Below are 21,682 nucleotides of genomic sequence, written 5' to 3'. Positions count from 1 at the left end.
ATAATCCATTTATTTGCTTTCATAAACAAATGTAAAGGAATGAGAAAACCAATCGAAGATATCTATAAGGACTAATACCTCATTTTAAGAGTATAATCAAGTCTCTGCTTAGCTATTTCCATGATTAAATTAGGTTGACGTTGAAAAAAAATGAATCAAGCCATTGATACTTTAACTTCTATGGTTGTTAAGACTTTTAACCTAAAATATAATTTTCCATATGTTTCTGGTGTTGGGAAACTTTAAAAGGACCACACCATGACTTTTAAAGAAATTAAGTTTTTAGCTAATGAGTATTATCTATTCATTTTGTCTTATAGTAATCAATGGCTCGTGATTCAACCCGAATATAAGGTCGAATAAGCTTTATAGAGATTGGGGACCGCTTCTATGAATCCACTCGGGAAACTAGACCAGACTAGATCCTAGGGGGTCCATGAAACCAACGAGCGAGTCTCGTTTCTAATCTTTTGAAACCGTTCATTAGTGGGCGGTTTCCAGTTCCAAGGTGGGAACCGCCCATTTAGACCATCTCCAGACCAAGGTCAAATGGGAGAGACCGATGACCCTCTTCAAACGAGGGTCGTCGGCCCTTGCCTAACGCCCCCAAACCTAGGTGACGAGGTTCAAGGGCCTTGGGTGAGGGCCACCACATTGATGTGAGGTCCAGCAATCCTCCCCTACATAAGGTCGAGGGTGGGCAACCATCGCCCACATTTGGGAGAGGGTCACCGCCTTCTTCCGTCTCTAGCAAAGGTCAGCCCTCCCCTTTGGTCGACAGGGGTGGCCAACCCTTGCTCAAGCACCGCTGTCACCGCCCAACGATGGGGCAATGTTTTCCTTTTTAATTTTTTTTTTAAGTTTTAGTTTTTAATGAAAAAATAGACAACATAAAGAAAAATGAATTTTTTTAAAAACATTTTAAAAAAATAAGATTACCTATCATAACTGGTGAGTTCAAGCCCTTATTCAAGACTAATATGATCATTTCATGTCCTTATTTAAAATAATGTTTTCCATTTTGATTAGTCGTCCTATCGTAACTAAATAAGTAGTAGATCCCGAGTGCCACAGAAATGACTCTTGGAGGGCATCTAGGAATACATAGATTCAGTCATTAGTCAATATTGGTAAGCCTAAGAGAGGAAGGTCTTGAGTCATCGCTACACCCCTAAGCTAATAAGATCTTTCAATCCACCTTTTGACAAAGTCCCGTTGGCTAGCTTGATCCCTTCCCCATCAATAATATGATATAGGCAGCTTTCCCCGATGTTGATTTTGATAAGCTTTATGCCCTTGGACTTTTTCGCGCAAGTTAGTTCCCTCAAGTCTTTATTGGAAAAAATGAAATCACATCGCCTCAAACAATATTCACTTCAGGTCCTTTTTGGAATTTTCCCGTTGAGAATATTTATTATTGACAGAAATAAATCCACCACGAAAAACAAATATTGTGCATTGAAGGCCGCTAACTATATATATATAAATTTTTAGCAAGAGTCTTGAAATGTTTTACGTAAATTAAAAGAGAAAATCTCATATCTAGGATTTATGACGCTGCGCTCCTAAGTCGCTTCAAATTCTCCATTTCCTGACACGTTTTTTTAATAATTCCGGCGCATGGCGTGTACAGCTCGGACTGCCGAAGGCCTGGCGCAACACCTTGTAAGCACCAAGAATCGAATAAGTCCATAAGTCCCAGGTCCTTGGCCCCTATCCTATCCTATAATACACGGTTGGTGGAGCCAAATTGTAGACCTCCATCATAGCCCTGAGGTCGGCGGTTCAATATCGTCGCCACATTTCCATGATGGGTTCGACTTTGGCAATTATCGACGAGTGATTAATTATGGCCTTTGTTTTCCTTTTTGGGATGAAATCATTCACTATACTATCACCATCAATCTTTATCATTAATTACGTTACTTTAGCCTGGATAGATAATGGGAATCCTTTTGGGATGAAATCATTCACTATACTATCACCATCAATTATATCAATCCTTTATCATTAATTACGTGATTTTTAGCCTGGATAGATAATGGGAATCGAACCCGCATCTTCTGCTTAGCAAGGAGAAATTTTCCCATTCGACTCGATCGCATTGTTTTATTTTTGTTGTTTTTCAAAAAAAAAAATTACCATATTCATTATCTAACAGGGATTGAACTTCAGAGAACTTACATTTAGGCCATGTTTGGTAACTAGCTAAACGATGTCTAATTCTATTATTTTATTCCTTGGGACAAAAAAAGAATAAAAATCCATTAAGTAATGTTTTTTTCGTTAGGAACAAATCTAGGACAGAATTAAGAAGTAAAAAAAAAAAATTACTTATTTGTTCCTAAGAACAACTCCATAATCAAGCCTTTTCTTTCATTTTTTTTTCTCTATTTTCTTTTCTTCTTCTTCTTCTTCTTCATCTAGCTAGTCGTGGACTATTGCCGAGAGTTGGCGACCGAACAAACGAGGGCCAATAGCCTTGCCTAAGCCTCGCCAGTTGCCTCCTTGAAGCCTCATCGATGGTTGGGCGAGACTTGACCTCTCCAAATCTGGCGAGGCCGATCTTGCCCAACTATCAATGAAGCTTAACCTCACCCAGCCACCAGCAAGGGCGAGCCTGGTGAGGCTCAACTGCAATTGGATGAGACTTGACCTCGCCCAACGAGGGTGAGGCTCGGTTGTCGCCTAAAGGAAGAAGAAGAAAATAAAAAGGAAAAAGAGAAAAATGTAACAAAATTATTAAAAGAAATTCTAAGTTACAAAAGAATTTGAGAGTCGTATCAAAAGCATTTTTATTGTAGGAATATAAATTTTATTTAGTTATAAAATGTCTTCAAATGCTTATAAACTCGTTTAAGGAAGATAATAATAAAAAAATCAATTTTGAGTAGAAATTGTCCATGATAACAAAATGGTTACCAAACTCACCCTTAATAATATAATTTTTTACAAAACCAATCTCCGACGACCCCAACCAATTGGGCGGGTTTAATTTCTAGCTTCTTTGTAATATCTTGTGGAGGAGAGAAAAGGCAAATCTTTAGCTTCTCCCCTCAAACACCAGGACACAATTCATACTCTGGCGAGGAGCATTGGCAAGTTTAAATTGCTCACGCATATAGAGAGAGAAGCACTAATTATGCTCCACATGTACCATCCTCAAATTGATCCTATGATCAAGGCTTTAGGATTCAATTCAATTACTCGAAATGTAGGCCATCGAGTGGACGTCCATTTGCCTATGGGACCCCGCATGCCTCACTCATTCAGAAAGAAAAACTCATCTACCTCACTTGGTTCCATTCCCGAGAGACTTAACTTTCAATTCGCTTTTCATCAATGTTTTTGAACCCGGACTTGTCAAGCCGGTCTCGACTCTGATTCTCAAGTCAACGGGGATCAACTAGTTGAACCACCTTTTCGATGAAGTTGGAAGCTTTTTACGAAGAAATTTGTAATGCCTCGTATGCCTATCAGTATCAGCACCGAAAGGAGCGTTTTGCTCCGGCGGATGAGGCGTTCTTCAATGTGCCAGAGCTCAGGTGGTCCTCCATCGCATTGTTGAGGAACAACCATATTCCAGAGAAAAAGTACAGAACTTCCTAAAAACAAGTGGCACAGAAAAAATAAACCCAGAGTGAAAAGGAGGGACCTTCACTATCAGATCAACCAAAAACTACATCTAAATGATTTTCGAGTTGAAACGAATTTCAGCTTGTGGAATGAAAGCTTCCTTGCAGCATTCTTGTGTTCATTTTTTTGATAATCAAGGCTTTGCATTCGTCATCATTGTCCAAGGGCTGCATTTGCCTTCGAGAACATGATTGAAAATGAGCGACCACCTTTAATGAGCATACATTGTGTGAAGACGAAGGAAACTTGTAGAGATGGTTTCGGCATCAGTGTGCTTTTAACTGGCATAAGTTATTTGGAAACATGACGCCACTCGATGGTCTACAAGCCTTAGCTGGGTTTGCTGTTTCTGCTATTACAGAATGTGTACTGACAATGGTAATTTGGTCGAAATCTGGGTGGTTTATCGAGCATCTCCGTTTGAGCTAGATGATAATTCAGGAATTTTGATCTCCCAGGTCAGATTAGATCTGAGGATTCTGCTGACTTGCTCTCTGCTAAGGCCTGTTCAGTGGGATTCCCGGGCAGTTTTCTTTTCCATATTTTGATCTTTTCGGTCAGCTATGTGGTGGAAGCTGACGTGATTTGACTCGGTAGTTGTGATGCAATGCTCGTGTTCATTCTGTCGCCTCATTTTAGTACCAAACAGTAGTAGCAGAGAGGAAAAGTCCTCCTGTCGAAGCTGCTTCTGCTGCAGTAGGGAAATTTTGCGTGGTCAGATGGTTTTTATCGGCATAACTTTTCTTGTTATTAAGAGGTGATATGGCTCGTGCATTTTCTGTTATCACCCTGCCTTCACTTCGCTTGTACTTTCAAACTCCGTTTCTATCTAAATCATTATGTGCACAGTGAACAGTCATCTTCTTTCAATGATCACTTGATCAATAGTAACCGTTGACAGGTACAGTGCCATTGGATTTCCTATGTGTTTATGGACACGTACCAGAGTAAAATGCTTTCAAACTTCAGAATATGGAACGAGCATAGTTAAGTGCATCCAGCCAGTACTTACAAGAAGGGGCAAGCAAATCTGCTGTCTATTAACGGAAAGATATTAGGGAAAGAAACTAATTAGCAACACGCAGGTCAGAACCCTGTTAATCACAGAATATATCTAGTGAGAAATGACTAGCAAGATATTCTGCAATCAATTTACTTTTAGCAAATGAACAATTTGAATCACAGAGGTTCGTTGGTGCCATGAATAATGTACAAACATGACCACCTTGTCATGAAACTGGTTCTTCTCCAATCAAGAGGGCCTTTACAATGGCGTCACACACGCCATTGTAATGCACAAGCAAATGCCCTCCATCAGGAATTTCATGATACTTTATCCAGGGAAGCTTTCTGGAAACAAATCTTTGAAGCTGAAAAGGCACAACCTTATCTTCACACCCTTGCCAAATATGTACAGAGCTTCCGCCTTTTGGAAATGGATCGCTTAGATCCATCGGGTCAAATTCCCATTTGCCAAAACCCACTTTAAAGTCACTTCTGAGAGTTTCAAATACTTTTCGTCGTCGTAAATTTTCCTGTCGGCAAGAAAATACACTGACATTGTCAAAAACTTGTGAAAAGGTCATCTGCGAGTATTTTAGTAACCTATGGATTCTTATGATTGACAACGTAAGCTTTTGTACCACATCATGTGCAAGTAAATTGATAGTTACCGGGGTGAACATGGGGAAGCCTGGCGTCGTCTTCAGGACTTCAATGTCTCGTTGGTTGAAAAGGGTTGGGTCTCCATCTGAAGGGTGCCATTTTTGAGTCACCCACCACTGAAGCAATCCAGGGGCATGGCTTGCGATCCGGAGTGACCACCGGATGAGCCTCTTTCTGTAGTCTGGCTTTGTCAGACTCTCAGGAAGAGAAGGCCAACGATAATTGACTGTTGGGACCACTAAGGCCACACCAGCTAACCTGCAGGAAAAACCTTTCGGTAAGAAGAGAAAAAATTTGTAAATTTTTTCGTGGGGTTAAGTCACATTAAGTATGATTTATCCAAGAATAAATAATGTGCAACCAAGATAGGCAAATTTTAAGTATCAGCAAGGAGGACGATACCTGTCTGGTATATACTTGAGGCAACTCCATGTGGGATATGATCCCATTGAGACACCAATCACATAAAATTTGGACCCCAATTGCAACCGCTCAGCAAGCTCTTGGATATCAAGGGCTTCACTCTTCACCGTACGGTTGGAGTTCATGTCGCTGTCACCATAACCAGCTCGATCATAAAGAACTATATATATGCCCAACTTTTCTATGAGTTCCTGCAAAGCAAGGACCACAGATTAGAAATTTGGGCATAAAAAACATGTAAATGGACTATTCTGTTCTGAACAGTCTCTCAAGTTTTTGCTCTTGGTGACCACTGATTAGCAACACCACGTTATTAGTCCATCCTCAGTTAAGTCATTGCCTCGGTCAGCAAACCTCTAATACGTGGTTCACCATGTTGAACAATTAATTTGAACAGCTCATTCCTCACGCTACAGATATCAAAAGAGATAAAATTTCCTACATCTTTGGCCAAAATAGTATAAGCAGCAGAAAGGGAAAAACTGGATGAAGTCCAATCGCTATTGGATCATCCATACCATGCCCTTGATTTGCAATCTCAATCAACCATACCAGCCCGATACGCGCAGATCTCAACTCCGACTCCCTTTTCAAGGAAGAGGATCTATCTACACAAATCCCATTACCCATGGAATACCCTTTTTCGCTACCATCTTGTACGTGCGATTCGAAGTGCGAACAAGCGGCCCTGAACACAAAGTTTCGATCTTTTCTTCTCCCCCCAAAACACACACAATACCAACAGTTCAACAATCAAGATCGCTCCAAACTCGAAAAGAAAAAAAAAAAGGGGTCAATCAGAAACGGATTGAAATTAAAGCGGCGTAGTACCCGGGACACCGGGAAACTCATCTCCTTGGAGCTGCCGAATCCGTGGACGATGATGATCTTGTAGTTGGATCTGTTCTTGGGGACGCCCCGCTCGGTGTAGGCCAGGACACGGCCGTCCCGCAGCTTGATCCGGGAGCAGGTCACCGGGGGGTACTCCACCAATTCGGTGCTCTCGGACGCCTCGGTGGGTGGGTCTTGTATGGTGTTTGAATCCATCCCCATACGAACCAAGAAAATCCCGAGCAACAACCCAAGCACGCCCGCTGCCCATAAATACAGAACAAGAAGAAAAGGAAAAAAGAGAAAAAAAGAGAAACAAGAACCAAAGCCCGGTCAACCACCAACCCTTTCTTTCCCCTTAAGGCAAATTCAAAAAGAGGGTGCGATCTGAAGGATCGGGGCAGAGCCCACCTGAGGATTCGCGGTCGAGGAATCTCCGCGGCGGGTTCTGGAATCTGCCGACGTGGGGGATCTGGGAATCTACCCGCGTCCGGGAGGGGGGAGGGGGCGATCGGGAGGGCGTTCTTGTTCAGGGAAGGCGGGAGGGGAGGAGGGGTGTCTTCGCGGGAGTGAATCTTGGAAGATCGTCGGTGGAGGAGGAGGTGGGAGAGCTTCCTACGCACGTTCATGTGGGCAGGTCAGGGGAAGAAGGGAGGAGGGCGAGGAGGGAAAGGAGAGGTTTTTACGGGTGCCCATCATCGACGAGCGCGGAGAAGACGAGTAGAAGAAGAGGGGAGAGGGTGGCTCCTCCTCCTGGGGCTGGGGCGTGGATATTCTCTGTGAAGGTTCGTTCCCGATTCTTTCCACTCCTCTCCGAGAGAGAGAAAGAGAGAGAGAAAGAGAAGAGGATAAAAATAAAGGAGGGACCTTTGGCGATTGCGGATGCGGCTGTTGTGTTGTGTCGTGTCGTCTCTCCTTCTTCTGACCGTTACTCCTATGATTTCACGCCGATTTCACCTCTGCACATGTTTTTTCGACTGCAGCAACCAAAGGATAAAGGAAAACTTTGCCCGTGTCTTTCGAGCCGGATAAACTCATATAAATAGATAAACTGGTTAATATCATTAAAAAAAATTAAAATTAAAATATTCGTAATAAATTTATTTTATCTTAATTTTTTTACCACGTTTGTGATAGATTTTTTCAAGGCTAATTTTTTTATCACGAAAAAAATCTTAAATTAATATATTTATGGTAAATTATCCTATTATTTGTAAATTTTCCCTTAAATTATATTGATATCATGAAAAATCACAAATTAATATATCTATGATTAACGAAGGGTAAAATTCTATTGGTCACGTGCCATTTAACTCAGAAATTTGACCGAAAAATTTAATGTAAACAAACTGATCACAAATTTATCATAGGTGCATAAATTTAAGGTTGTTCATGACACTAATCGAGACAAAAGTACATGTCCCCCCGTGTAATATCTTGAGAAAATTTCACATAATGACCGTTGAATGAGACATTTCTATCGGAACATAATTAGAATGGATATTACCTTAATCTAAGAATTGGAGTGGAGTGGTCAATTTAATCTCGAATAAAGGCCCGATTTTATCAGCCGACAAATCTAAATCATATTCGGCAAAGTTTTCCTCAAAGGGTACTTTTTTTTCTTTTTCTCTTCTTTTCTTTCTTTATCCAAAGCGTGCGTCACTTTTTCATGAAGTACCACCGATTTTTTTAAAGGAGGTAGACCGACCTGAGTTGCCATGATACCAGAAAAATCAGGTGGGGGCTTCGTCTCTCTTGTCAAAACGTGTTCGGTTTTTCTCAATTACACAATCAAAAAAAGGGATTTCTCAACTGGCGTTCTGAATCATGTGAACATAGTTGAAGGAAACCGGACAGAGAATAAAACTTTATTTCTAATGACTTAGCTTTTAAGGCATCTGCCCCTTTGTTGTTAGTTTATTTTCTCTGAACGTGACAATTTCTTTTTGTCGAATAGAGGTGACCATTTTTTTTTTCTTGGGTCAAAAGGGGTGATGAATTCGAATACAAAGTTTTGGCAGAAAAATTGACCCCTTCCTATATGATTCGTGCCGGCTTTCAGGTTACACTCCACCAACAGCTTCTCTTATCCGCTTGCATTTCTTTTTGATTTTCTTAAGGTTATAAACCAATCTACGTATGCGGACATCACCGTTCAGGCAGTCGAACCTGAATAAAAGACCCATTAACCACACCTTTGTCGGTATTGCAAGTGTCTGTAACTCTCGAAAAGCACAGTATTATAACTTTTTAATTGATCATTCGAGTATCATAACTTTTAAAAATATGTTCACTTTGGTGTCGTAACTTTTTTATTAGGCTAACGTGGCATCAAAAATATCCAGTATTATGTCGAATGCGCTTTTCAAGAGTTACGCGGTTTGAGTGATTAATTAAAATGTTATGGCATAGAAACAAATATAATCTCAAAACCATGCCACTCAAATTACTTGAAAAGCCACGAAATAAAAGCGAGAGCCCTTAATTACGACGCTCATTCTGTCCTTATCGCTGATATTAATGGCATAATTATACCTCAGACATCGGATCGACTTATAGGACAATGGGAACAAGACAAAATTCAAGTGGCCCCGCAACAAAAAGAAAAAAACATCATTTGACGTTCCCGCCCCTCGTGTATAACTATTTTTAACCTTTTAAGCGCAAATTGCAAAGAAACGGGGCGGCGAATGAAATTGGGCAGCAGCATTACGGACGGCACATGCCGCACGTTACAAACATCGCGCGACGCTCCATCAAACGTTTGACTCGGAATTTCGCTCTGGAAACGCCAATCGCCTCCGATCGGAAGACGTCAGTTTCTCGGTTGCCCAACAAACCTTCTAACCTAATTGGAAGGAAAACATGGTCTGGAATTGCTGCTGAATGGAAGGAAGGAAGGAGGGAGAGGATCAGGAACAAAATCCTTTTCCCTCTAAATATTAAAAAAAAGGACAAATCTTTCTTTGCTTCCCCGCTTGCTAATATCAACACGACAAGTCGTTAACTTCTTCTCCCCCCCTTTTTTTTTTCTCAGTGGAGGCAATAATTGGATTAGCAATAAAAAATAAATGAATAAGAAAAACGAGGATAATAAAATTCTGAAGTCCATTCTAAGTCGGGTTTGTCCCCACCACGACCCCATTTGGTGGTGTTTTCTACTAGGGCTCGATGCCAGGACAGACGTTGGAATATGCTCTGCCAAGTTTCTTGCTGGACTGGGCTGGCTTACGTACGAGCGATCGCAACGTGCATTTTACAGCTCTTCCTCTTTGCCTTCTGCGGCTGTACCTTTCGTGCAAGACCATCCTTCCAAAGTTTCCACAATTCACACGGAGAAAATGGTAAAGCTATAATTTTAGAAAGATGGAAGGAAGCAAAGAAGAGAAAAAAACAGCACGGGAAACGAGGCGGGCTCGATTGTTTTATCGCCGTCTACGCGGTTACTTAGCCAAAAAGGATGAGGAGTTTGCATGATGAGAGTAAAAAAAATTATTGCAGCATAAGGTATGCAGGGGACAGAGAATGGAGACAAGAATAGGTTTCTTCCTTGACTTATAAATGCTTGACTTACAGACGTTGAAAGCAAGTTGATAAGCCCATGATGGATGATGGCCACTAACTTTTGCTAACCGAGCTCTAAGTAAAGGCTGAAAAGATATTTAGAAAAGATTGGAAACTTATCAAGTCTCCCACAGCTGGTGGTTCATCGTCTACGCTAGCAGAAGAACATAACACACTCGGTAAGATCACAGAGGAGATGAGCATTTCTCGGAATGAAACTCGGGTCGAGCATCAGATGGTACAGGGTTCTTTAGTGGAGAACCATCGAGTCTCGTCGAACTTGAAACGAGAAAAAAAGAAGGCAGACATTGTGGGAATGCGGATGAGTCTGGAGTGAGTTCGTACTCAAAAACTTGGTACTTCTCCGAGCAAAAGCTCCCTGAACATGGCCTCACATAAGCTGGGTTCGTGAATCATGAGATGGCCCCCGTTGGCGACTTCGTGGTACTTGATCCAGGGCAGCTTCTTCGCGACATACCTCTGCAGCTCGAACGGGACGAGCTTGTCGTTGTAGCCTTCCCACAGGGAAACAGAGCCCTCCTTATTAGGGAACGGATTGTTCAGCTCCATCGGGTCGAACTCCCATTTGCCAAAGTGCACTTTAATGTCTCGGTGGAGGGATTCGTAGTCGCCTTGCTGTCGAATCTTGTGCTGCAACGCCAACGAGACCGGTTTCAAATTATCCAGAGGGTTTGTTGACAGATATTCTTAGTAACCGTCCAACCTTAAAACATCAAAATGGCCTGCTAGTGCAATCAAAAGGAAAGAACCTAACCTCATGAGGATTCGGCACTTTGGACATGGCCTGTACTGTTGCGACATCTCGCTCGTTAAACAGAATCGGATGTCTCTGCATGATGGAGGAATAAGGGAACAATTTCTGGGTCATCCACCAGTACACTAGTCCTGGGATGTGGTGCGCGATCCAGAGCTTCCACTGGTCCCTCTTGAGCTGTTTCTTGTAAACCTCATGGACCAAATCTGGAGGGAAAGAAGGCCACCAGAAATTGATCACCGGGACCACAAGAGTCACACCAGAAAGCCTGCGTTCACGGTCGATATAGTGAGTGACAAGAAGATGTCGTTTTGATAGTTTAAGCATCAAGCTAATCCAGGAAGCTGCAAATGAATGAACTTCTCTTTTTCAATGGGCAAGTTCTAGAGAAGGCCACATCAACAAGAAATGCAACCCAAGCTTCACTCCAAAATTCAAGCAAAACGTTGTCTCGGAAATAGCAATTCAGCAAATGCCTGCTTGTCTATTTTTCTTTGCATACTTCTTTGTTCTAAGAATTTCCAAAGTGTTCTTAGTGAAGCTATATCTAGGAACTTGTCAAGCACACTTCAGAAAAAGCACATTCTCACCAATTTCATTCTTTCGAGCAATGTTGGTTTTGCAAGATGATCAGCAAGAGCATTTTGATGCCTGTAAGGCCTATTAAACTAACACTTCCCAGCAAAGACAGACATCATGCAACCAGAGTCAATGAAGGTCAGACATCGATCAGCTATCGAGGACAATTTGTTGTGTCGGGGAAGTTCATACTTGTATGCAGATAAGATAACCAAAAGATGATCCACAATGAGCCAACTACATGGCATGTTTAGTGTCCACTTTAAGCTAATGCACTGCAAATGTAAGACGTAAAAGAACAACATGCCTGTGTGGAATGTACTTCATGCAAGACCAGACCACATGTGTACCGAGGGATGCACCCATCAGGTAGAACTTGTTTCCGAGGCCCAATCTGTCGGCCAACTCTTGGACATCGAATGCTTCGCTCTTCACGGAGCGTTTAGGATTCGGATCGCTTTCTCCATAACCAGGCCGATCAAATGTCAGGAGATATACACCCAGTTCCTCCATCACTTCCTGCACGGTCAGACCAAATTTTTTTCATCACTTAAACATGGCATATGCAATAGCATCGCTCCGAGCTCCTATTAAAAAAGCTCCCAATTCTTAATGTGGGGCTTCAGCTCCAGACACAGAATTAACGACATAAAGTAAAAATCTTTAAGACCAATCAAGAGCTTTAGACTAATGGTTTGGAAGATAGTGCACATAACCATCATTGAAGAAAAACAAACACCACAGATCCAATATCTCTAACATCAGTTGAACGAACGAGACAGCACCGAGCCAGATTTTTTTAAAGCGAAATGATTCTCCTGAGAATTATTTTACATTGTACCCAATCTTCTCATCAGTCCTCTTGTAAATTACAATTGAAAGCTACATACCAGCAGACTAAAGTGCATTGTAGCATCCGGCGGCGCTTTTAGTGACGTATGAACTAAAGCGACAAGAATGATTGATTTTGGCAAGCATCGCCTGTCCTTGATCTATATGCTATGAAACACCAAGCCATTGCCCAAAAAGTCCGATTATGACATTAAACTTGCGACTATGAAACCATTTCTCGCTCAAAATTCCCCGATCACGAACAGGGTTCATCGGTTTTCAGCCTATCTTCTAAACAATTCAGGTACACCAACAGCCAAATTAATCCCAAGCTCCAACCTTTTACCATCTCAAACGCTGCAGCAACATGTCTCCGTGTCTCAACCATTTCACTCAACACTCAGCTTCGCATTCCGTGTGCTAAAGGCTAGCAATTTGGCACAAACAAACTCGGGTACGAACCAGTTTCGTCAGGAGCAGAGAGAAATCTTACTTGAGACAAGGGCACGTAGAAGTCCTTGGAGCTGTCGAACCCATGAACCAGGACCACCTTGTACTTGGCACTCTCCCTAGCCACGCCCCTCTCCTTGTACGCCAAGTGCCGCCCGTCGTGGAGCTTGATCCGGGGCGACGTCACCGGAGGGCCCCCCGGAGACCCACAGATTTTGGGAGGGGAAGGCTTCACGCTCCTGTACGCGTAGGCGACGACGCCCACCACCACAATGGCCGCCACCGCAGCGAGCATCTTCTCGCACCGAAACGAAACAGAGGCAGAACCAGAGCAGACCAGAGCAAAACAGAGCAGCGAGATCCTCAACCCAATCTGACTTTCGCCCAAGAAACGACACGGGAGAGAGAGCACTGAGGACACGCGGGAGAAGAGCACTGAGGACCCATTTATAGCCAGCCGCCGGGGGGGTTGCAGGATGAGGTGCGGGGCCCTCCTACCAGTCGCGAGCTCTACCGCATTGGGTAGAACCTGATCTGGACACTAACGGTGCTGTTGCTGCCGATACGATGTTCGAAAACGTCAAGTGGTGCGGTCACTGCGGTGGCGAATGAATCTTGGAAGAGGGTTTTTTTTTCCTGAAGGAGAGATTAGCTGGCGCGAGTTTGACTCTCGGGTGCACCGGTCGGCGTCGACCTGACCTTCTTCTTCTTCCTCACCAGCATCAGCATGCCCACGACGCGAACCAGGTCAACAGCAACGGCATCGGTCCACGTGGGTCCGGCTCAACTCGCGTCGTTGGATGAGATGGGACCCACGTCAACTAATCTGGTTTGACGGTGGATGCTGTCCAGGCTCGGAGTAGCCTGGTGCACCCGAACATATGCTCGGAATGATATTATTGCTTGATAATTGCTCGAGAAGTTTGGTGATGGAATTAGGCAAAGAGATATTAGTGGTGGAAGTCCAATCCATCAGGAAATGTTGCAAAGGCTAAAGTGACATTTTGTTAGGATTGTTTTCCAAATGTAAGTTTCCTTCTTCTTCTACGAGTAGAAAAATGATAAATAAATCAATTAAATTCCGAGAGGCTTTATGAAGTGCTTTTTGGAAGTTAAACTTCCCTTTGTCCATATTTCTAGATAAGTACAATAAATTCTTGAAATTTGTCAAGTTGGTGGAATCAAATAATTCCATTATCTTCTTCCACTCAGATAATTTTCTATCATTTGACTATTATTGTTTATCAATTTTCAAACCTTCTAATAACAAACTCATTTTTAGGTGTATAATTTCCCAATATTTAAAGTTGACCAACCATCATACCAAATTACTAATCTTAGTTTTGATGACTCAGCAACTTTTTTCTAAGTTGTTTAATGACATATAACTTTCTAAATTACCAACCTTTTCAATAACTTACTTATTTTTATTTACATGACTTATCGACTTTTAGGTTTACCAACTTTATAGTAGACCGGCCTTGATATGAATGACCAACCGACTTTTATCCAATTAATTTGTTAATTGGTCTTAGGGAACAAATTCTTCTTTAAGTTACATATCAACGCATTTTCCATCGTTTGTAAATCATAAATTTTCTGCAAACATGTTAACTTTTATTTACCTAACTCAATACCATTTTAAGTCGAGTAATTGTTATCTATATACAACCTCACCTTCATTAAAATATCAACTAGCATTATATTACAAACTATCGGTTGAGTCGGCCACCAATTTTTACTCACTTGTTTGGAAATCACTACACCAACTTCAGTGACAACTTAGAAAATTGTAGTTATTTTACTAAAAATTGAAGATCGCCCATTATAAAAGATAACTTCGTAATTCATTTGAGCCAATCGTTGTTCGAGTCACTCATGAATGTTTCGTCGATCATCCAATTTTTCTGAAACGAGTTACCAACATCTTGTTTGGTGATGTTCTATCAATGTTTTGAATGCCTCTTACTCGAAATTATAAGATGATAAATGAGGCAGATGTGGAAAGAAAAGTTGGCAATTTCCAAACGAGACAAGAGGTATGATATCTGGCGCGTTTGGTTTTCCCCTGGGGATTCGAGTGACGTGGCAGTGGGGTGCACACGCCGTCAACAGGGCCTGGTTCCATTGGATCCAGGCTCATGCTAATGTACGAGCCCAAACTCCCCAAATGGTTCTTGGGCCAGTTGGCATGCTGACCAGGCTCTCTGATAGGCCCACATTTTTCTAAATTCTCTGCCACAGATCCTGGGCTTTCACTCTATATTTTCATTTTTTATTTTTATGAATTCACTTTTTTTCTAAATGATACATCATGTTGCATAGTCGATGCAATATAACCGCTCAACCACAACGGTCCCCGATACACATCCCAATTAACTTTACTTTTGAATTTCAAAAATTCCTATCCTTATTTATCTGATTTTTATGAGTAGCGTTGTCACCTGATATAATTACTATACGAAATAGTTTTTGACTTGTCAAAAATTTTGAAGCCTAATTGCTAATTATCCTTCCCACTGAAGCCCGCATTCAAAATACTAAAAATCCCTTGCCTTGGGCTTCTAAACAACGATGGCAAAAATGGGAAAAGAAAAGAGAAAATGACACAAATGATCCATGAATTTTTACCCAATTTTTAATGTGGTCCCTAAAATTTAGCTCAATATGCAATATCATCTCTAAACTTTTAATTTGTTCAATATGGTATTTCAATTTTTATTACATATTCAATTTAGCCCCTGAATTATATGAAAATTTTCAGTGTTATCCCTAAACTTGAATTATTAGAAAGACAAACATTGAATGTTTTCACATAATTCAGGGACTACATTGAACATGTGTCAATAGTTGAAGGACCATATTTTACATTAAATTAAAGTTCATTGATCATATTGAATATATTAAAAGTTCAAGAACTGCATTATACATTAAGCCAAAGTTTAGGGAGCATTTATGTCATTATCCCAAAAGAAAATGATGGATCAAAACCTAGACTTAAACATTCATAATTTTTACATACTGTTTAATACAAATTTTGTAGCTCACACACTTTGACTTTTTCTTTTAAATATGAAACGGTCGAAACTCGTTCAATATACAAACAGGGAGATGTAAACTCGCATGCGATTTTTTCAATTTTCTTTAATTTAAGCAGTATTTTAAATTTTGGCAAAAAAAATAGAGAAGTGCGCTCTCCTATTGCCCAAACTTAAACAAATAAGCTCTAATTAGTAAGAAAAAAGAGGGCGTCTATAATCCTTAGAGAAACATTAGATTAAATTGAACCCTACTAATTGATGGAGATTCTCTTTAATCAAAGGGTCTTAACTTTTTTTATTTTATTATTATTTGAGCAAATTCGAGATTGTTCGACTTGTATAACCATTAAATCACAAGATCTTTAATCACCGATCATGCACAAATAGATCTTAGTCATTCATTAAAAGCTTTTAGAGTATTCGCGCGCTATAATATTTTGTACGAAAATAAGTATGAAATGACTTAAGTACAATGTCTCACCACAACGAATCGGCCCCTCGAGAATCATAGAGACCGCCTCAATAAAAATACAACAAAAGATAGTTGGAAGTCCATGGCTCCCTCCTATTATCATAAGTATTCCGATGAGGAATAATGGAAGGAGAGGGTGCTTTATAGCCTCCAAAACGGGCAACTCCACTCCCTCTCATTTTCCAATTTGGGCCTTGAATCATCGGCTTTAAGCTTTGAAATGACACTTGACGACTTAGCAGTCTTGGGGAGCCTTTTGTGGTGGAGCTTCTTTATGCTCCCACCTCTCTCTTTCCCCTAATTGTATATCAAATAAAGACACGATGATCATGAGAATGATTGGAGAATTGGGAAGGTTCCGATGTGCCCAATTACAATTAGGGTTCCTACTTTTATTGCCTTATATAAAAAAGGGCCCTTGAGACCTTCCCAACTAGGTTGAGAATGTCCGAGCATGAACGCCCACGAGGCCTTCATGTCTTGACACTGTTGTAGCAAAGGGAAAAGCAGAAAATTAGACTAGGGTGGGGTTCGTCCTTGAATCGTGTAACACCGGCCACACATGAAAAATAGAGTTTAGGCATTTGCTTGCTCCTGTAAAAATGAATACGAGTGGTTGGTTTTATGGTTGGCACCAGTTAGTTCCTAGATTTTTTAATCGGGAACCGGCTTGTTTACCCTCGAACCGGCCATTCTCAAGGCCCACCCAGAAATTAGCTGGGCATTTTTTTCTTCTTTTTTTCTCTTTTGGTTTCATTTTATTATACACACAACATGCATGTGTTAATTGTGGATACAATTCTTTCTGCTCGAGGACAATATGTCAAAACTATTCAATTTCAACAAATATTTTCTGTTTTAATAAAAGAGTAAGAGAACTTACTTTGGGCCGGGGGTAAATTAGTTCCAAAATTGGTTTTGTTCTAGTCTCGAAATTCAGGGTAAAACCAACCTATTCACAATCTATAACTGGGAAGCAAACGGCTCAATGCCAGTTCCCAATTATTGAAACTGAGAAGTGGAATAGTCTCATTGGAATCGGCGGGTTAATGCTGGTTTGAGTTGGTTCCCGAATTAATTCGGCCCGCTTTCTCATCTCTACCTATAAATATAATTCTATCTAGCATAGAGATTAGAAGATCAGAAAATTTAAGTAATTAAAATAATCAGAAGAGAAAATTGCCAGAAAGTTAAATTACCGTTTGAGTTTCGATATGTGTTAGATGATTATTAAATCAGATTAAAAAGAAAACCCTTGAGCGGCTAGAAAATACTACAATAAATTATATGTATCAAACATGGTCCATAACTTTTACTAATAGGCTATGTGACTTTGTGTAGATAGGGATAAATAGCTTTATATATCTAATGAGTTCCCACGCACTCATAAGTTTAATCAATCCCCAATTTATTCCTGAACTGATGGGCACTAAGAACGCGGAGAAAGACAATTTGAGTCTCACACAAATTACTGTATGGATTTCTTCACACTCGAAGTCCAAAAACGCTACTAAGCATAAGTGGTAATCATGCGAGGATTGAATTTGAGGTAGGGTTCAACATGACTTTTGTCGCAGAGCCATTGCATTCCCTAGATTTTGTTTTTTTGTTTTTTTTTGTTTTTTTTTTGGGGGGTCATTATGCATTCCCTAGATCACCTATGGCATAAAGCTAGCTAGAATCTTTCGTTTTTAACTTTTCTAAAATTTTCATGCTCTCTTTCTGAACTCCTCCCAAGGGAAAGCACATCCCCAACTCTCCATTGCTCCTTCTCAAGAGAGGCTATAAATACGGACGATTCCTCTCCCAATTGTTCATCGAAAAGACCCACAAGAGAGAGATCATTGAAAAAAAGACAAAAGAGAACCCAACAGCATCGCAACAAGAAGATTTATGGCAAAGGTGTCATCAAACCCTCTTGTTGTGGGGAGAATCATTGGAGATGTGACCGACTCCTTCTCTGCCAGCGTCAAGATGACAGTCACTTACAACTCCAACAAGCAGGTCTTCAATGGCCATGAGCTCTTCCCTTCTTGGGTCACCGCCAAGCCCAAGGTGGAGGTTCATGGTGGTGACATGAGGTCCTTTTTCACTCTGGTATACCGCTCCATACATGCAACTTCATTGCACTTTTTTCGTTTGAGTTCTCCTACTTCTGGGTCATGTGCCTTCTGGTTCTGATATTCTAGATCTGGCGATTCATGTTGTCGTGATAATTGATGAATCGGTACTTTATATCATGCCCTTGCAGGTGATGACAGACCCAGATGTTCCTGGTCCTAGCGATCCATATCTGAGGGAGCACTTGCACTGGTATTCAAAACAGTTCCCTTTGCTATCGAAAAAACACCCGAAAGATTAAAATTGAAGAGTAACTTGTTCTTAGGGAAAAAAAAAAAAAAAACAGGACTCAAAGATCGATAAGAAACCCTTCTCGACATGCTTTTCAGGGTTTGGAATCCGGATGACCTCGAAAGTCATAATGTTAGAGAACTTCAATTATAGTTGATGTTAGCCTTATGAATCTTGCGATGTAGAACAATTGCTGAAACACATTCATGACCTGACAATATGTTTCATGTCTGCCCCGTCTGAGTCTGTCTTCAATTTTACCAAAAGCGAATGCGGTTTGATCGAAGTTCCTGTTTGAAAATCCGACAGGATAGTGACAGACATCCCTGGCACCACGGATGCTACATTTGGTAAGTCCTCGCTGCGTCCTCTCTTACCGTGCGCGAGCATGCATGAGCACGGAGATCGTGAGTAATACTTTGACATACGATGAATCAATAATTTTGGATTCAATTTCTTACGTGAAACGCAGGGAAGGAAGTGGTGGGCTACGAAATGCCGAGGCCAAACATAGGGATCCACAGGTTCGTGTTCCTCCTCTTCAAGCAGAAGCGCAGGGAAATGGTGAGGCCTCCTTCCTCGCGAGACCGCTTCAACACCCGGAAGTTTGCCGACGACAACGAGCTCGGCCTTCCAGTCGCCGCCGTCTTCTTCAACGCCCAGAGGGAAACGGCCGCGAGGAGGCGCTGAGACATATCCAAAACCGCAAGGAGGCGCCGATGGCGAACTGGCGCTGGCTCCAATTGGCAAACATTTAAGGCATTAGATAAACGCAAGGCTTGGTATCTAGACGTCGTTTAACACTTGAAACGAAAAGGAATAATCGAACTTAGGCATAGAAAGAGGTCGGGCGTCGTCTCTTTCTTTAAATGTAACTAAGCTTAGCTTGATGCTTGGCATAGCTCTCTCTCCCCGTATGGTGTTGCTGCTGTAACTCTCGCTAGTCGTATAAATAAAAGTAAATTTCGTAATTCCAGCCGTGTTTTTTTCTCGTTGGAAATGGCCCTTTTCAGCAGCTGATCTTGGCATGTGATTGACGAGCTTGCTTTCCTGCAGAAGGCTCTCGCTTTTCCACTGTACCTCTCTCGCCTCCATCTCTGCTCCAGTCCTTGCGACCAGACAGCAGAAACTAGATCTTTTCCTGTTGATGGCAACCACCCTTTACGACAAAATATAGAATCATGTATAACAAAACGACGACGGACCAAAATTTGCTAAGCCATATTGTGATGGTGATTACTGCCTGACCCAGAGACGAGATTTTTGTTAAATTTCACCCGCCCTCATGTTGTTAATGATCACGACAGTTCCTTCGTATCGAACGACATTGGTAACTTCATCGGGAACACCTTTTTTTTCCTTCCTTCGGCATAGAAGGTTGTGACCGGAGAAAACCCTTCGCTCCAAAAGCTCTAACCTAGATGTCTAGGTCCATCGGGGACTAGAGATGCATTTGGGGAGATTGTCTAATCAACCCTAAATCTATTATGCGGATGTCGAGTTAGTTCAATCCCGAAACTTTTCAATTTTTACTAATTTAATCTCAAATCTTTATGCAAAGCTTCACTGCGATCCTTTCGACCAGACCGCCGCGTTGGTAACTTCTGGTCAGTTTTGCCGACGGAATCCTAAAGCTTTGAGCGAAACTCCACTGAAGTCCCTTCCAATTAATCTGCGTAGTACAAGATAGACGTCCGACAGTGTCGGCTGATTTGATTTATCTGACGTCCCGGGGGGGTACCAACTTGTTAACAAATTGGATGAATTCTTTTGGTGGGGGGCACCTCGATCTGGCCATGCAACTCTCAACAGGTACGAGCCAGAATTATTAGCGACAGGAAATAGCCAAGAAGCGAAGGATGGCGGGCACCCTTATATGGGCCTCCTCCCGCCGCTCGCCACGTGTACCGCAACGCCCCCAACTTGGCAGCCCCTGTCTAGTGTCGAGCCTGACTACTGGAGCCTCCCCACTCCCCAGCCTCTCGCCACGTCATCCCTCCGCCCCAGCCTTGTCGCGTTGCTGCGGCAGCATCGTCTTGTCCCCCCGCTCCGGCCGTGCATCTTTTGACCAGATGATCCGCGGTTTCTCTTTTGTCTTCTTGAGGAGAATTCAGCATCTTTGATTCGTCCCTACGTTTCCCTCGTGCAATGATACCAGCCACGGACCATGTCGGAAATCCGCTCGGAACCACGCGACCTTTTCTTCGATTCCTCAGGGGGGATGTCGTGCGTTGGAGTCGTTCGCATGATCCGACGGTCGGAATGCGCCGAGCTCGCATTCGGGGGTAGTGTCGCTGCAGTGCATAGGCCCGAGCGAGGTTCGGCGGGATCCATAGAGAAACCGCTCGAGGAAAAAGAGGGCCTGGTCGTGGTTGGCCCTCGAATTATATTGGTGCATGATGTTAAAGTAGGGATTTAAAGTATAGACTGACAGTCGACACGACATCAAATCGCGACACGCTCAATTTCAATTCATGATTCAATGATCACGTGAGACGAGACTCATTGGACACCCACAAAAGGGCGTGGGACCTTACCATTATTATCGGGCGAGAGCGTAACGAGAGTTCTCAAAGTCTTTACCGTCAGTTTATTAGGGGTTTAAATGTTCTATTCTGGTGATTGGTTAAAGTCCTAAAGCTTTTGAGATAAGTGCAATCAAGTAGTCTCAATGTAGATGATATTCCCTTGTCAAACAAGCATGATTTGGGTCATAATTAAGGAATAAAATGCATGGGTTTTGTCTATACATATAGAAGTGAGCGGTTTTAATTTCCGTACGGTTCCGTTTGGAAGTGGTTCCTTAAAGTAAGTTCATCATTTTTCGCAACCTAAAACTTACTTTATCACAGATTTCAAGGTCGGTTCCAGGATCTACTAAGGTTTCACATGTATTATTAATCGAACCACTACAGTAAATTATAACATTTAATGACTATTGCTTACTGCTATAATTCATTGACCATAATTTATAGTTAGGCACAAAAAATATGAAACATTTAAAAAGTAAAAGTCTCAGTCATTAAATAGAAGTTTAAATGAGTGGTTCCAAATTATACA

At 41.7% G+C, this 21,682-nt stretch overlaps 3 protein-coding genes across 3 annotated transcripts; 1 reads left to right on the top strand and 2 right to left on the bottom strand.

The window, feature by feature from the left end:
* Positions 1-4,600: 4,600 nt before the first annotated feature.
* LOC104421299 lies at positions 4,601-7,455 on the bottom strand. Its single transcript, XM_010033204.3, has 5 exons — positions 6,967-7,455; positions 6,556-6,818; positions 5,704-5,915; positions 5,310-5,559; positions 4,601-5,171 (listed from the first exon to the last, which is right to left on the bottom strand). Exons 2-5 carry the CDS (start codon positions 6,775-6,777, stop codon positions 4,866-4,868), a joined length of 990 nt encoding a protein of 329 aa, XP_010031506.2. The 5' UTR covers positions 6,778-6,818; positions 6,967-7,455; the 3' UTR covers positions 4,601-4,865.
* Positions 7,456-10,084: 2,629 nt separating this feature from the next.
* LOC104421298 lies at positions 10,085-13,378 on the bottom strand. Its single transcript, XM_010033203.3, has 4 exons — positions 12,801-13,378; positions 11,784-11,995; positions 10,898-11,165; positions 10,085-10,773 (listed from the first exon to the last, which is right to left on the bottom strand). Exons 1-4 carry the CDS (start codon positions 13,050-13,052, stop codon positions 10,468-10,470), a joined length of 1,038 nt encoding a protein of 345 aa, XP_010031505.2. The 5' UTR covers positions 13,053-13,378; the 3' UTR covers positions 10,085-10,467.
* A 4,641-nt stretch (positions 13,379-18,019) lies between these two features.
* Positions 18,020-19,593, top strand: LOC104421297 (protein CENTRORADIALIS-like). The gene is made up of 4 exons (XM_010033202.3): positions 18,020-18,367; positions 18,522-18,583; positions 18,932-18,972; positions 19,095-19,593. Exons 1-4 carry the CDS (start codon positions 18,164-18,166, stop codon positions 19,310-19,312), a joined length of 525 nt encoding a protein of 174 aa, XP_010031504.1. The 5' UTR covers positions 18,020-18,163; the 3' UTR covers positions 19,313-19,593.
* Positions 19,594-21,682: the final 2,089 nt, after the last annotated feature.

This window comes from Eucalyptus grandis, chromosome 10, assembly GCF_016545825.1.
Source record: "Eucalyptus grandis isolate ANBG69807.140 chromosome 10, ASM1654582v1, whole genome shotgun sequence".
In the NCBI taxonomy this organism is placed as follows: domain Eukaryota; kingdom Viridiplantae; phylum Streptophyta; class Magnoliopsida; order Myrtales; family Myrtaceae; genus Eucalyptus; species Eucalyptus grandis.
Note: the sequence above shows the minus strand (reverse complement) of the source record. Positions and strands in the feature narration are given on the sequence as shown.